The sequence below is a fragment of the Salvelinus fontinalis genome, chromosome 2 (assembly GCF_029448725.1).
Source record: "Salvelinus fontinalis isolate EN_2023a chromosome 2, ASM2944872v1, whole genome shotgun sequence".
Lineage (NCBI taxonomy): Eukaryota > Metazoa > Chordata > Actinopteri > Salmoniformes > Salmonidae > Salvelinus > Salvelinus fontinalis.
In genome coordinates, this window is record NC_074666.1 from 87,145,956 (window position 1) to 87,164,019 (window position 18,064).

General features: G+C 42.4%; 1 protein-coding gene across 1 annotated transcript; it reads left to right on the forward strand.

Annotated features, from left to right (window-relative positions):
* The first annotated feature begins 651 nt into the window (after positions 1-651).
* Positions 652-15,485, forward strand: LOC129830459 (probable G-protein coupled receptor 146). Its single transcript, XM_055893050.1, has 2 exons — positions 652-915; positions 12,081-15,485. The coding sequence occupies exon 2, from the start codon at positions 12,124-12,126 to the stop codon at positions 13,129-13,131; it is 1,008 nt and encodes a 335-aa protein (XP_055749025.1). The 5' UTR covers positions 652-915; positions 12,081-12,123; the 3' UTR covers positions 13,132-15,485.
* Positions 15,486-18,064: the final 2,579 nt, after the last annotated feature.

Below are 18,064 nucleotides of genomic sequence, written 5' to 3' on the forward strand. Positions count from 1 at the left end.
AGACCACAGGGGAGTTCATCCCACCATATTATTAGCATTTCATGCAGATTTGGTAAATCTATTTATTTAAACACTATCAAATGAAAACACAGAGATGAGGTGTGAAAAATTTGAGTATAAAAATAGCCTTTGCTCCAGTTATCTGATAGAGGCATTCCATGTCCAGATATTATCCTGTTGCATCATGCATAATCACAATTTCTGCTTATTACTAGCTACATTTCTTCTTCCAGAATTAGAGCTGTATAGGTTTGGAGTTGTCAGATTTATATTAGAAGCAGGTGATCGTGATATACATTGCATACATGCACTTTGAAGACAGACAATTTTCACAAGTACAGTGAATAGTAGGCTATTATTGATTGAGAAAGACAAAAACACAGAACACTGACAACGGCAAGCTCAAAGTAAAACGGATTTTCCAACAAACTGTTTCTGCATTTAACAGCGTACATTACTGGCATAAAACTGCTGTCAGGCTCCCTCGGTATGACTGGGTGTTTTGCGCACGTAAACGCGGGGTATGTTGTTGAGAGTTTCTCCAACTCCCCCTCTGATCTGCTTCGTCCAATGAGTGCGTCGAGGGCGAGTCGGGCCTCATCGACGAAAACGAAGGAGACTGTGGGGGAGGGTCACGTGTGTATACACTGCAGGGTTCAGTACCACTCAATTCGTAGTAAGTTGTCAACGTCCTCCCCTTTCGAGAACAAACCTCGTCAGACCAGAAACTGTATCGCTAAATGCAGCAGTAGCCCAAGTAACTACGCAGAAAGTAATATATCTAACTATACCGTTTTTGTATTTTGTTTTGTTACAAGTCAACACCAAATGTAATTACAGAGAAATGTCAGTGGAAGTACAGCAAAACCCGATGCCTCCGTAGCCTTGTCGCCGTGCCAAATCTGTACTTTTCTGGTGAGTTTTCCTAAAATATTTGTATCATTTTTCGGCAGACTGCATATTGAGTTCCACACAAACATATTTCCTATCTATGTTCGGACGAAAGCATTGACTTTACTGTTTAATTTGGCTGTAGAATAAATAGGTAGGCTATGATAAAATATAGCGTGTGTTTGGATGTAGTGGTCAACAATAGCCTCACAGATGTTATGTCATCTATAGTTTCTATAGATGACAGGTATCCTCGCTTAGCTCCCAATGGTCCGTAGCACCCATAGGAAATCGGCGCCGAATAGGTTGCAAGCAAATGGATACAATGTATCCGCGAGTCTAGATTCTGTAAGGGATATAATGATACATTGCTTTTAGTTTAGCAGGATGTATTTATTACATTAGACAGTTCAATAAGTTACGAAAAAGTAATCGTTTAACAGCTTTGTGCTTTAATGTTTCTGGAAACACTTGCACAAATAGGTTTCGTAATCACTAAAGACCCTATTACCAGCAATCTAATTCATGCATAGGTAGATCATACTGTGACTATCATCAACAACATTGATTTGAAGGATGATATAACTTACAAACATATGGACATTTTACATGAACCTACCGTTAAAGTCAGACTGGTCTCATAGACTAGACATAGTAAACGTAAATCCGGGACACTCAAATTAGTACGATAAGCGACATGACCAAAAGTATGACCAAAGGTATGGGGACACCTGCTCGTTGAACATCTCATTCCAAAATCATGGGCATTAGTAGGGAGTTGCTCCCCCCAGCCTCCACTCTTCTGGGAATGCTTTCCACTAGATGTTGGAACATTGATACAGGGACTTGTTTCTTCTATTCAGCCACAAGAGCATTAGTGAAGTCGTGCACTGATGTTGGGCGATTAGGCCTGGCTCGCAGTTGGTGTGCCAATTCATCCCAAATGTATTCGATGGGGTTGAGGTCAGGGCTCTGTGCAGGCCAGTCAAGTTCTTTCACACTGATCTCGATAAACCATTTCTGTATTGACCTCATTTTGTGCATGGTTGCATTGTCATGTTGAAACAGGAAAGGGTCTTCCCCAATCTGTTGCCACAAAGTGGGAAGTGAAGAATCGCTTAGAATATCATTGTATGCTGTAGCGTTAAGGTTTCCCTTTCCTGAAACGAAGGGGCCTAGACAGAACAATGAAAAACAGCCCCAGACCATTATTCCTCCACCACCAAACTTTACAGTTGGCGCTATACTTTGGGGCAGGTAGCGTTCTCCTGGCATTCGCCAAACCCAGATTCGTCTGTCGGACTGCCAGATGGTGAAGTGTGATTTATCACTCCAGAGAACACGTTTACACTGCTTGAGAGTCCAATGACGGGGTGCTTTGCACCACTCCAGCCGACGCATGGTATTGTGCATGGTGATATTAGGCTTGTGTGCGGCTGCTCGGTCATGGAAACCCATTTCATGAAGCACCCGACAAACAGTTCTTGTGCTGACGTTGCTTCCAGAGGCAGTTTGCACTCCACGGTCCCGTTCTGTGAGCTTGTGTGGTCTACCACTTTGTGGCTGAGCCGTTGTTGCTCCTAGATGTTTCCACTTCACAATAACAGCACTTACAGTTGACTGGGGCAGCTCTAGTAGGGCAGAAATGTATCTTCTTGGAAAGGTGACGGTGCCACATTAAAAGTCACTAAGCTCTTCAGTAAGGCCATTCCTCTGTCAATGAAGATTGCATGATTGTGTGCTCAATTTTATACACCTATCGGCAATTGGGTGTGGCTGAAATAGCCGAATCCAGTCATTTGAAGTGGTGTCCCACATCATTTTGGATACATAGATTATGTTATGTTTGGTATGGTTACATAAGATAGAAGGTTACTTAAGGCGAAAAATGAAAAGAGGGTGGTTGGTCGGGGTGGATGGGTAGGTATATAACGTGAATGTCTAGCAACCCAAAGGATCCGTGTTCGAATCTCATCACGGAATGCTTTAGCATTTGAGCTAATTAGCAACTTTGTAACTACTTACTACTTTTTAGCTACTTTGCAACTACTTAGCATGTTAGCTAACCCTAACCTTAAATAGTTTTGCTAACCCTTTAACCTAACTCCTAACCCCTAGGGCTAGCTAACGTTAGCATCAGCCATCGTTAGCCACAACAAATTGGAATTCGTAACATATCATACGTTTTGTTAGTTTGTAACATGTTGTACATTTTGCGAAATTCGTTACATATTGTATGAATTGCAATTCATAACATATCATACGAATTGTAATTTGTAACATAACATATGAAATGGATGATGACATCCACAAATGTATACATATCATACCAAATGGAGTGTCTCAGATTTCCGTACAGAATAATACGAAATGCACTGAGACCATGTTGTTAAAGTCCACCTGTGACTTAGCATGGCAATAAAGTGTAATTATGGATCTATTGCTTGAAGGGCAATTCCACGTAACAGAATTATGTTCAGACTCAGATGTTTCACTTTAAAATGTATGCCAAACAAAAACCATTGATTTCAAAGTTTAACAAACCAACTATATGCACCAGGACTACTTTGAAAAATCTACACAGAAAATTGAACAAAAACACATTTACTGGAAGAATGGTACAGGTGCAAAGTTTGGTATCAGCAAAATCTCCCTCAGTTTTTAATGCGACCATGTTTTCCCAAAACTCTGTTAAATATCGTCTCTGAATTAAGATTCAAAGATGCAGACATAATGGGGTGTCAGCTATAATATGACACCTTGAGTTTGAAAAAAATCTGTTTTGGTTATTGAACTACAGTAAGTGATGTGAATGTAATTACATCATGGGTCCCAGATCTGTACTACATAGAAATGCATAATTATGGGTATGTCATTATCTTCATGGTGATGTATCCTGAATATGTACACAAAGGTAGAAATATGCAATATCCTCCTTTTAATTTTGGGGTATTATTCTACACATTAGCTATTATTTTAATGAACTCTGCCCCCAAACAAGACCAAATTTGGTTGTTCTGGACCGGACCAAATTTCAACCAATCATAAGTTTGGACATCATAGTATAGCACAGTAGAGCACTGTAGAGTACAGAGGTACCAATGTCTATAACTGTTAGAACCCTGAATTCACCCATATAGGGCTCCAGATTGTGGTGTGTGGGGCCACGATGCGGCCAGTCGCTCCTACAGACATTGGACGTTGGTACTCCCACTGTACTGTGCTGTCCAAACTTGTCAAACATAGACGTCTATGATTAGTCTATGATTATTATGATCCGGTCCAGACCAACCAAATTTGGTCTTGTTTGGGGGCAGAGTTCATTAGAAACCAGCGACGGCCAGAGCGGATGCTGTTTACAATAAATGGAAAGAGAGGGGGCTCATGGGTAGGTGTCAGTAAGAGCCGGGAGAAGTAACATTAACTGGCAAGAGAGAGACGAGCGAGGCAGAGAAAGGGAGGGGTTGTCCAGAATGTTTTCACACTCTCGCTTTGACTACCAGACAACTGAAAGAGAAAGAATGAGCTGAACATAACAGTATGCCAGTGGAAGGTAGGACAGTAGATGACCCAACTCTGGTTTGTAACTACTATGATTTTCCATTGTAGCCAATTCAATTACATGTGCTTGTTACATGTGCTAACTTTCATTATCCTCCCTCCTCATGAGGGCGAGAACTAAAGGGAAAGACAGAAGGCACGGTTTCTTAAACTTACAGAAGGCAAATCATTTCGCCAAAACTAAATATAAATATTGATATTAGTTGTCAGAGGTCTTTACTTCAACATTATTGTGTTTTGATGTTTTCCTAATTCCTGGTAGATGTTTTCTTGCCTCTTTTCATTTAGTTTGACCAGAAATCAAAGTCATTGCTTATGCCTGATTTTTAAGATGGAAAATGGATGAAAAATGTATCTATGCCTTCATTTCCTGAAAATATAGACTGTTAGCTTTTATTTGTCACCTAATTTGATACGCTCCAATGAACTTCACATGAGTCATTTTACAAGTAAATCATTGGAAACTATTTCACAGGTGGCATGATGTTCAAGAAGACTGACAGGCCATGCTCTCACAGATTACTTTGGTTTTAGAAATGTACTTGCACTGCAACCAACTACACACTTTCTTGTCAAACATACTTTTTTCAGTGTGTATTTACATGAGAAGTCACTTGGGAAGGGAATTTTGGCTGTGCTTTGGCATCCCTTGATATAGTAGCCTACTGATATGTAACTTCCATATTACACAATTTACTGATATCATCATGTTGTTACTTAATTGGTAACTAATGCATTAAATTGTGTTTATGATATAGATACACTTGCTATTCGTTAAAAGTCTCAGTGGTGGTTAAAACACAGTGTTAAAACATATATTTTGGAAAATATTCACAGATTCCTGTGATTATTTTCTTCCTATTCTGCATTAAAACTGCTACTTAAAGCCCCCATGCAGTCTTTTTAATTGTATTCTTAAATCATTACTGTATATCTATTAAATCACTGTGCGTGTTTATTTAAAAACATGTTTTCATTTATTTCCCTAAGGCTCCTTTTTCCTTTGAAATGCTCAGTCTGATCGTGTGGCGTGTTGATACACATGTAAATATACTGTATTTACATACGCAGCCCTGATTGGCGGATAGGATCTTCTAGACCAGGGGTGTCAAACTCATTCCACCGAGGGCCAAGTGTCTGCGGCTTCTTTTTTTCTCTCCTTTCAATCAAGCCCTAGACAACCAGGTGAGAGGAGTTCCTTACTAATCAGTAACCTTAATTCATCAATCAAGTACAAGGGAGGAGCAAAAAAAAACAGACACTCTGCCCTCCGTGGAATGAGTTTGACGTGTGATCTAGACTCTAGAGCCCTCAAACTCAAAGCCAGTTCCAATTTTTTTTATTCTTAATTGTTCCCCTTTAATCAGACACTGATTTAGACCTGGGACACCAGGTGGGTGTAATACATTTTCAGGTAGAACAGAAAACCAGCAGGCTCTGGACCTCGTAGGGTAAGAGTTAAATACCCCTGCACTAGAGCCTTCCCACTTACCCCTTCAAAGTAGGAGGATACATATGCAAATAAAATATGACTGGTCATTGGTCAGAATAATCAGATCCGATTATGATGTCATGCAATAGGACAAAAACTCCATCCCACCTGAATAGGCCGAAATTTTAATAATACTGTATTATTTTGTCAAGCCATTTGTGAAGAAAAACTCTGGAATGCCAAAACAGAAGTTTATTAGTTTACATGAATTCATGTTTTTTTAGTAGCAGCATTCCCCTATATGAGAACAAGGGGAAGCACTCGGGTGGGTTTTTCCACGTGTGTAGCTGACATGTTTATACTGGATTATATTAGAGACATATCACATTTTCCCATTTCGTCATCAACATTGTCTTCCTTCAATCACTTCACTGAGTGCCGTCCAAACAGGAATGAAAAAAATATCCTCTCGTCTCTTGTCTAGCATGTATAGTACGCAGACTGGCTGAGATTAAGGACCGGCTGGACTATCAATAGAAAGCACAGAGGTGAGGTGTGGAATAATGCCAGTAGATTAGACAAAATGAACAGAACTCTTTACCGCAATATTGTAAATAAGTCATTTTTTTTGCACTGAAGTAGTAAGAGAAGCCACCTGCCACATGACATACAAAATCACAATGCATAGTTTTGCTCCTCATTTTGCTGTGATTGTGTGTGAAGTCACACTAGGCCATTAACTATAATGAGTGAAAATGCACCAGGTTTTACACTGTTGAGCATTATGGTATATAACAAACCCTAAGCCTGCGGCACACCAGAGCGGGCACCTTAACACAAATCACGCGCCGCTCCCCCTCGGTTGTTATGTTACTCTAAAGGAAGCCAAAGCAGGAGAGAATATCAAAGAGAGCTATTCATGAGAGCTGAAGGACTTTCACAGGTGGAATTATTCATGAAACAGTAACGTATTCTCTCATCGTTCTGAAATGTTAATGTGTGATCCCTCCTAGCCTCTCCTCAAACGAAGTGCAAAGAGGACAATCGGTGTGAAACCAGACGTGATGCCAATATTATCCTGTTTGGGAAAATAGCTAGATTTTTGAGCAGAGGAAATTACCTGTATGGTATGAAATGAGTTTGAATGAAATGTTGGCCTAATCTAATTGTGGTTAGATTCAATGCTCTGTTAGTTTGCGCAACATCTGAAAGTAAGCCTCCAAATGTGCAGTATGATCCTTCCAAAAAGCTGCTCTTGCTCTAGCTATCAAACACGATTACAGACATATATGTGCTCTCGTGACGTCATTCAGGCGATTCTGAGAAATAGCTGTACGTTCCAGAGGGGAAGTGAGGGGTGTGAGCCTATCACAGCGTGTCACACTATTCACATCAAAAACCCTGAGATATCAATCCATCTGTATCCCTGAACACCCAGTCTGGAGGGAGGGGACCTGCCAAAGCAGAGTTTCTCCTTTTCTACTTCTGGTAATATTAAACTAACAACATTGAACCTTGAAGATGAGTGAAATGAACAGATTGTCTTGGATCAGGTCAGGTGTAATATCTTGGTGTTCCCATACTAAATGTGTTGTAGTGAACTCCTATGGTTACAGCATACAATATTGGACCAGGCTAGTGTAATACCACAGTCATGTTAGGGTTTCGTGACATACTGTTGACCGAAGGCTTCTTACAATTCAACCAGGTGTCCTATGAATGACATTTTCCCATCTCAACCAGGTGCCCTTTATAGTGAAGAATGCGTCTATGGAATGCCCTGTTGTGTTGATGTGTCTGTTACTGTCAGTGATGCGTCTACCATCCCAGTCCAAGTTCTGTCATGGTCTCTTGAGAGAGAAAAGGTTCTGGAAAACTGGTGAATGAAAAGAGATTTACAGAGAAGAACTGCAGTCTATTCCAACACGAAGATTGTACTGGAATACAAAATAAATGAGTTGTGTTTTGATGTTCGGTGTGGGTAATTAAGAGGGGATGACAGTGTGACATAAAAGGTGATTACGTCTAAAGCACGCTGTGTGCTGGGTCTTTTGATTGTTCACACACACTTCCACAGCCCATTAGGCTGCTGTGTTCATTAATAACACACTGCCCAAGTCTCTGGGAGGACTCACACAGTCAACACTGCTGATCCATGAATATAGAGACATTTAATGTTTTTCACATTGTGTATTCATATACTGTATTCTTCACATTGCTCATTCCGCAATGTCCTACTGTACATTGCAGTTTTGTTACACCGTTTATACACACTGCGTATTTATATACTGGATTATAAACTGGGTGGTTCGGAGCCCTGAATGCTGATTGGCTGACAGCCGTGGTATTTCAGACCGTATACCACAGGTTTGACAAAACATTATTTTTACTGCTCTAATTACATTGGTAACCAGTTAATAATAGCAATAAGACATCTTGGGTTTGTTGTATATGGCCAATACACCACGGCTAAGGGCTGTATCTATAAGGGCACAAGGCGAGACCCAAATGCAGACACAGGAGGCAGATGGTTGAGCTCCGATATTTATTATAGCAAAAGGGGGAGGCAAAAGGCAGGTCGGGTACAGGCGAGAGTTCATAAACCAGGTCCAAACGGTACAAGCCGATAGGCAGGCTTGAGGTCAGGGGCAGGCAGAGTGGTCAGGCAGGCGGGCTCAGAGTCAGGACAGGCAAGGGTCAAAACCAGGAGGGCGAGAAAAGAGAGACTGGAAAAAGCAGGAGCTGAGAACAAAAATGCTGGTTGACTTGAACAAACAAGACGAACTGGCAGAGAGACAGGAAACACAGAGATAAATACACCGGGGATAATAAGTGACACCTGGACAGGGTGGAAACAAGCACAAGGACACAACAGATCAGGGCGTGACAGTATCCAAGCACTCTGCGTTGCGTCGTGCGTAAGAACAGCCCTTGGCCTTGGTATATTGGCCATGTACCATACTCCTTCAGGCCGTATTGCTTAATTATACACAGAGTGTACAAAACATTAGGAACACCTGCTCTTTCCATAACATAGACTGACCAGGTGAATCCAGGTGAAAGCTATGATCCCTTATTGATGTCACTTGTTAAATCCACTTCAATCAATGTAGAAGAAGGAGACGGGTTAAAGAAGGATTTTTAAGCCTTGAGACAATTGAGACATGGATTGTGTGTGTGTGCCATTCAGAGGGTTAATGGGCAAGACAAAATATTTAAGTGCCTTTGAACGGAGTTTAGTAGTAGGTGCTAGGCACCGGTTTGAGTGTGTTAAGAACTGCAACGCTGCTGGGTTTTTCATGCTCAACAGTTTCCTGTGTGTATCAAGAATGGTCCATCACCCAAAGGACATCCAGCCATCTTGACACAGCTGTGGGAAGCATTGGAGTGCAACTCAGAATTAGGAAGGTGTGCTTAATGTTTTGTGTATACTGGATTCTTATTCATATACTGTATGTTATGTTAGGAGCTAGTAACACAAGCATTTTGCTGCACCCACTATAGGGACCCATTATAACATCTGCTAAACTGTGTACACGTCCAATAAACTTTGATTTGAGGAGAGACCGACTCTAACTAGGGGGTTGAGAGCTCAAGATACACACCTGTTCTTCCTGTTCAGTACGACAGGGTGTTATTCCCAAAGACAGGTTACTCACATGCCTTTGTCTTTAGTCTTAGTGAGCCCTCCCCCACCCCTTTAAACTCCAGCAGAAAACGAGTCACCTGGTGGCTTTAGAGTGGTTTTTACAAGGGGCAGCGGCAGCCCCATTTCACCTGTCTCTGGGAAAGGAAAGCATCTGGGAGTTTTTGAAAGGGTAACCGTACACCGCCCCCCCCTGCTGCACGCCCCTCCATGCAGTGTACTCTCCTTACAGCCAGCTGCAGAGGTGTGGAGGAGCACACAGGAACACTGTGTGTGTGTGTCAAATCTAATTGTATTTTTTTGTATGCGCCGAATACAACAGGTGTAGATTTTACCATGAAATTCCTATTTACGAGCCCTTTCCCAACAACACAGTTAAAAAGTTAGAAAATATAAGCAAAAATAATAATAAAGGAAATAGTAACACAATAACAGTAACAAGGCTTTATACAAGGAGTACCGGTACCGAGTCAATGTCCGGGGATACGAGGTAATTGAGGTAATATGTACATGTAGGTAGGGGTAAAAGTGTATAGGTAATCAGGATAGATAATAAACAGAGTAGCAGCCGCATATGTGAAAGTGTTTCTGTGTGAGTGTGTGGCGTCAATATCCATGTCTGTGTGTGTGTCCTCAGGCTGAAACTGAAGTTATGTAATTGAAAGAAGGAATGTTCTCTTTACTGGCTGTGGTATCTTCTCAGCCTCTTGCAAACAAAATCATCCGTCTGCTCTGTTTCCAAAACATTGTCTGTAAATGTTATTTTGTAGTAGTCTGACCGGTCACCAGGTAAACACTACGTAATATGAGCTTGTAAATATGCTTCCTTACTTTGCACGAGAGCGGCATGTGCACCAGTTGATTCATCCAACCTTTTAAAATCATCTGTTTTTTTTGTCTTGCGCTTTTACGAAGCATCAAACCCCACGTCTCTCTTAGGGGAATCTTATCATTGATTCTATGTTTTTCATTTTGAACTATAAGCTTGAATACAATGTTGAGAATTCTCCCCTTGTTCCATTCCCTCCTGACATAAGCTCTTTTGTTAGCGTATGCTTTCACTTCTTCCTGAGCAGAATGAATATGATCTGAGTTGACATGTTCCAGTTCAGACTCCGGCAGGCGGAGTTATGTAACGGGTGTTTTAATGAGCAGCCTCTCACTGCGTCGAGCAGCAGGCTTGATCCCCAGTCAGGCCGTTCCCCCCTCCATGAGCCCAGGCGTTCTCTCTGACCTTGCCCTGAACTCCAACCTCACGCTCAGTCCACTCCACACTGACCCCTCCCTGGGACCGCCCGGCCAGGCACAGGGGGGCTGCATCACATTTCAGTCTATAAATCTACCCATCACCCCACAACATCCCGCAAACTCCTTCGCTCTCTCTCGTCTCTGTTCCTCTCTTTCGCTCGCTCGCACGCACGCACGCACGCACACACACACACACACACACACACACACACACACACACACACACACACACACACACACACACACACACACACACACACACACACACAAACACAAACACAAACACAGACACAAATACACACACACAAACCAGTGTAGTAACCTGAACAGAAGGCGCTCATGCTTTGGAAGAGACATGGATTGGAAGAAGTAGAAGCCAAGCGGCCTGCAGAGTCAGGCGGTAGTAAAGAGGGAGGTCTTCATCTGGAGGGCAACTCTCCAAAGGCAGCCTGGCCCCTGCATTTTATTCTTCCATTAGAACAAGGGATTCACTTGCTCTGGCTGGAGAGGCCCTGAACACTGCAGAAAGAAAGAACGTTTTTTAAGGCTGGGGCTGACCAATGAAACATATTGTGAGGAGTTTTTATTCAGCCAGTGAAATGCAATGAAGTGGAATTAATGGTGTTACCCCAGGCATAATAGCCGTGTGTGTGTGTGTGTGTGTGTGTGTGTGTGTGTGTGTGTGTGTGTGTGTGTGTGTGTGTGTGTGTGTGTGTGTGTGTGTGTGTGTGTGTGTGTGTGTGTGTGTGTGTGTGTGTGTGTGTGTGTGTGTGTGTGTGTGTGTGTGTGTGTGTGTGTGTGTGTGTGTGTGTGTGTGTGTGTGTGTGTGTGTGCTTTTAAAGATCCACAAGAATGACTCCAATAACATAGATAGTCCTAGAACATGTCTCAGGGAAACAGTTGAAATGAGAAAAACCAAAAAGCCTATTGTTTAGTTTCCCACATAGAAAAATATATTTCAAACAATCTACTGATCTTCTTCACGATGGATTATGAGATTGTTTAAAAGAGAATGGAATCGCATTATCTCTTAATATTTTAGTTATTTTAATTCAAACATTAGGAAGGAGAGTGGGAGACAAATGAGGGTGAAGAACATTTTCTCTTCAGTCATCAGTGTTAATACTTGACCACACATCAGCCGTTTTCTCCTCAGTCATCAGTGTTAATATTTGACCACACATCAGCCGTTTTCTCCTCAGTCATCAGTGTTAATATTTGACCACACATCTGCACTTGTTTATGTATTGAAAAACAAGATAACTTTACTAATGTTGTTCTCCCCTCTCTGTCTGTCTCCAGCCAAGCCAGTGCACCAGTGCAGCCCTCTCTCAGAGCCCTAGCTATGTGGAGCTGTATGGCTTACAATGAGACGGACTCCAGCTCCGAACACCGGCTCTGCCAGGACTTTGGCCTCGTCCTTTCTGTCTTCTCCTTGTTCTACCTCATGGTGTGCTTCCCCATCGGGCTCTGCTACAACGCCCTGCTGGTGGTGGTCAACCTCTCCAACAAAATGTCCATGACCATGCCGGACGTCTACTTCGTCAATATGGCCATCGCTGGCCTGGTCCTCAACCTGGTGGCCCCCGTGGAGCTGCTAGGCCCTAGTTTCACCCGGTGGCCTGTGTGGGAGTACAACAATGAGATCTACATCACCCTGCTCATCCTCTTCAACATCTCCTCCCTGGTCATCATGTACTCCACCACGCTGCTCAGCCTGGACTACTACATCGAGCGAGCGCTGCCGCGCACCTACATGTCCAGCGTGTACAACACCAAGCACGTGTGCGGCTTCATCTGGGGCGGCGCCGTGCTCACCAGCTTCTCCTCGCTGCTCTTCTACGTGTGCAACCACGTCTCCACCAAGATCATCGAGTGCTCCAAGATGCAGAACAAGGAGGCAGCGGACGCCATCATGATGTTCATCGGCTACGTGGTTCCGGCCGTGGCCGTGCTGTATGCTTTCGTGCTCATCCTGCGCATTAGGAAGGAGTCCACCCCGCTGGACCAGGACTCATCCCGGCTGGACCCTTCTATCCACAGGCTGCTGCTGGCCTCTGTCTGCATGCAGTTTGTTTTATGGACCCCGTACTACATGACTCTACTGGTACACACTATAGCCGGGGCGCCGGGGAGCTACGGCAGCAACAACAAACAGCGGCTCACAATTTACTTCTTCCTGAGGTGTCTCTCGGAGCTGCTGGCCTTCTCCAGTAGCTTCGCCATGCCTCTCATGTACAGGCAGATGAACAAGAACTTCTCCCACAAGCTGCAGCGGCTGCTAAAGAGGCTAAACTGCAGGGACACATCCTGCCCTCACGAACACTCCTCAGTGCAGCAGGTGGCGACGTGAGACAGGGCCAGGCCTTACTAACCCCTAACCTCTTACCCAGGCTGCACTTATTATCACAGACCCCACAACATGTGGCCTTAGAAGTCAGCTACAGGTCCACTGCTGCCACTCTGGCTGGAGTCTTGACTTTCAATGAAACTAAGGAATCTTCAGTGACTTTCTAGAACTTGACTTTCTTGATCCAGTTCTGTAGCGACAGGACGAACCAAGTAGAAACCACTAAGTGCATTAGCAAGCTTGTCACTTGGATACTTGGTTGTTAGATTTGGGGGGCGCAAAGCCGTTGTAGTGCGGTGTCTCTTCTAATACACACATAATACACACATGGGTGATTCACCAACACAGGCTGTAGAGATATTGCGCTGCACACCAAAACTGACAATGAGTTATACTGTTGGAGTAACAATTGTTTTTATATCTCATGTGTCAATTAGCATGTTTCTACTATGCATGTAGTAGGTAGGAAGTGGAATGCAACCTGTTTATGACCCTGTCAGACCACCCAGTGCCCCGGAGCCTGGGGCCATGTCTCATTGAAGAGTTCCTGTCCAGCCTCGGCCACAACACTCTGGAGGGGTCTCAAATGGCACCCTTTCCCCTACATAGTGCATTACATTTGATCAGAGCCCTATGTGTCCGGTTAAACCCTAGTGTACTATATAGGAAATAGGGTCCCATTACAGACACATCCTCTGTCCTCCACTGTCTTGCACCTAGAGAAAACCTTTGCCTGCTCGTCACCCTCAGCAGTTTACACAGTACTATACATGTACCTCGTTTAATGTCACACCCCTACGGCATTACATAGGATCATGTGAACTACCGAGAGAGTTCTCCACACAGCTTCTATTCAGGGTTCAGGCATGGCCAACTTACCTCTTGTGTCCTAGAATGCTCTCACTTAACTGGCTGCACACGACTCCCAGTCATTGTGTGGGGAACATTTGCCTTGGCTCAGTTTATGTGATGTCTAAAAGCTGCTTAGAGGCACAGAAGTGACCTGCACAGCTGCTTTGCTATCTTGCTTCCCGCTAAAGAGGAAGACTGTTTATATATAAAACATGTCCTATTTATATTTAAGCTAAATAATGAACACGTCAATCACATTTCACTCTCGTCGTGTTACGGTGATGTCCGTTATTGCATGTGATTATGTGATGGTGTGAAGTGTTGAAGTCTTTGTTGCTAAAATGAAAAGGTCAGTTTAGTCATCTCCACTTTGTAAGAGACAATACAATGATAAGCTGTAACCCGTTGTTTAAACATGTTGCTTCTTGCTACTGCTGGTGTATCCAGGCCACCTCATGATAAGTATTGACTTAATTAAAAGAAAACGTTTTGAGTTTCATGCTGAGGAACCCTAAAAATGAGTCCACACCCTGTTAATCATTATTTAAGCTCCGATCAAAGTCCTCATTTATTATAGTTGAAATGCTCTTTCTGAGCAGTAGAGCAACAGAGGGACAGATATGTCACATGTTCTGCCCTGCTACTACCAGAAACAAACAAATGACTTATGTCTAGATTTATTTTGGCTCATTTTAATTCCAGGGTTGTTGAATGATGGTAGAGTTCACTGAAAATGTCATACAATGAAAAGGATTCTGGCTCTTGCATGGTAATGTTAGTTATAAGCAATGTTATTCTACCTTTAGATATGACCAACAACACCAGGAAATAAAGAATGGTTAGGAATAGGAACTGAAATAGGGAACAGTGAATTCTCACAGTTAAAGATTCAGTCTGAGATCTTAGGCACTTCCAACTTCCTAACATATCATACGAAATGGATGACATAGTTCACAATGGTTTTCTACTTTCGGGTACCAGTTTTGGATCAAGAGCACTACTTTCAAAACTACTGGCTGAAATTATACAAAACCTTTGGAGCGTCACTTTAATGTGATTCTTAGTTTTAGAATGACAGATTCCAACGCCCTTTACCTCCCCTTTATGTTGTGCCGTTATAACCCACCAAAATTAGTATATATTTTTTAAAGAACCAGTACTGTATGTTTATGGGAAACGTTAGAGTATGCTATTCTTTTAAATCCACCTATATAAGCAGAGATAAGAATGTATTTTATTTCATGAGGTTTAGCTACATAGGTCAAGATGAATCCAGTTTCAGATGTGATGATTTTGTGACTGTGTATATACCAGTATATGTATAATATGAAATATCTGTATATATTGTATGTTAGAGATTTACTGGAAAAACACCATGTCCTCTCGCAAATACAGTATTATTTTCTCAAATATATATTTAGATACTGTAGCTTCAGTAATCTTCTCTATTGTCGGTTGAGTCAAAGACTGATTACACAATAAACTAAGATGGGAATTAAACACAATGTCTGTTCTTTTAGTTTCTCTTTGTCTTGACGTTCAAAGGGATCTTTTGATTTGCTCATTTCAACTGTATCCGGGATCCACAGTACATTGTCATGATAAATCAATGTCAAAATAGATTGCATTGTAGTCCATTTCTGAGGTTTTGCTTGTGTCAGTAAACAATGCCAAACTTATTTTTCATTGCTGTTTGAAGCCATGGGGATAGTGCCAGCTATAGAGAGCAGAAACCACACTTATGTGTCATCTTGCAACATACTGTAATTAGGTTTGGTTGCCCATCTACAGAGCTTGGTAAACCAGAACCATTTATACTGTAAAAGGAGCTTGTTTGCCTGTTCTCCCATAGGCAGCGGAGTCTCTTTTTTTTCAAATCAACACACTAATCACATGGGACAGGCTCAGACAATCCCACCTGGGACCCTGTGACCTGGGGGTGTTTCCCTGCGTTGGTCCAAATGCAGACCTGTCATGTTTTATATCCATGTGGTTGAAACCCAGCCTCGTCAACAGCAGGATCTACTTAAAACACCCACACATTTTGAAATGAATCGATGCTATTTATATGTTCCGATGAATATAAGCCCCCTTTCGAGAGATATTATTATGGGTTGATATCCCCTCCACGATGTCCATTTCCAGGGTTAATGTTAAGCTACCGTTGTGCACTATAGAGGTAAATAATAATCTGTATGACAGCGGGAAACATCCATTTCCAACGTTAATCTCTTCATATACTGACACCTAGAATAGACTCTCTGTCTGCACTGTAAACCCACTAGAGTAACCGTGGCTGTGGCACGTCCCTTTAACCACACTGTGTAAAACAGGAACAATCCAGGCATTCTGTGAATTCTTTTGACATCCGTGGGCCTGGCTATACAGCCCAGTGTTGTTGCAATTCTCAACAAGAGCAATATTGTTCTGATATACGAAAACAGTGTGGAGCAGCTGATGTGGGAGTCGTGCTGGAGATAAAGGAGTCCGAGGAAGCAGAAGCAGAAAAGTGAAGAGATTAAATAGCGAGTTGTTTTGTTAGAAAGTGCAACTGAGAGGAGTAGAAGGAGTATAAACATGGTTCTGACGTATTTCAGCATGGGGGAAAAGGTGACAGACATGCAATCTAGCCCTGGAGACTTTGGCAGGGTTTATACTCAACAGACCCCTCACACTAACTCAAACCGTCTCAGTCTACATTTGTAATTACTTTTGAGGGGATGAAATTTAAGCTTAACCAAATGAAAGCACAACCCTTTAATCTACTTTAAAGGGATTCCCTGCTGGGGAAAAAAATTACTTAATGATCAGTTGCTGCTGCTACAGCTACTGTTGATAGATACTGTAAATGTTCAGGCTTTAGGAAGTACAATATACAGTACAGTATACACTACTGCTGTGCTTTGAGTCCTCGTAGCTATAGGTCTTGCCAAACAGTGCAGCCATAGTTTAAAAGAGAAGGCTTAAAATACTTCCGACTGTACATCTGGAAATGATATGATAATGGAGTGAATAGAAAACGGTTGCCATGGAAGCAGTTCCCTTCTGAGAGTAGGAGTTTCTGAAGGTAGACTCACTAGAAAGCAGTATTAAGAAAACAACACACTAACCATCATCAGTGTATGTTTCCCTCACTATGATCACATGTTAACCATTTTAGTTGCTGAAATAAATAGACTCGTTTGTGGCTGCATGTCATCATTTGTAGTTATTTCCATTAATGAACAATGGTCTGTACGATAATATCCATCTGTCAATGTACTATATTCTGTGTGTCAGCTGCAAGTTCCAAATGGGAGAGAGAAGCTGTTTCCAACAACACAGGAAGTCCTATGTAGGTGAAGAGCATTGAAACGTGCTGCCGACTAGCCTGAGGACAGACAACAGGACATGACCCTGTGCCTGGACACAATCAGCTCATTGTCTCCCCTCAGCTCCATTGTCAGAGCTACACCTGTGGAGCAGCCAGCAAACAACAACAACCTGCTATAGCCTGACCAGGAGAGAATGTTGATGTTCTTGATGAAAAGACAGTTGGTGAGGTCACCATGTTTGCCACTGACCCCTTTACCCTCGTATCCTATGGTCTATTTGCTGAGTTACTAAATATACATAGCATTTGGCCAGGGGCTCTCTAAGTTCATTGGATGAACAACAAGAGAAAAGCACGTATTTAAGATACGTTTCAGGCTGCAGAAATAGCACGAATAGCTATTATACCAGCTAACAGAGATTTAATACAGTTAACACGCTAACATAGTATGATGAGCTGCTATGCTATTAACTGTAACCTGCTGTTAATTAGGTTAAACGGGAGCTTACATGTGCCTTAGAACATGTTAGACCACCTATGTAGCTTGCACATTTGGTTTATCACTCAAACCTAGCTGTTTCAGTTGGCTGACACCCAGATCCCTCACAAGATCTTTCAAAACACAGCCAGTCGGTTCCTTCAATAACATGTACCAAAATCAAGAGCAAGACAAGCCTAAATTCTGTAACCTCAGGAAAAATAAAACAATCAGTGATTAAAAAAATATTATTTGATCATTTCTGGGTGTTGAGCACACCGAATCAGGTTTGC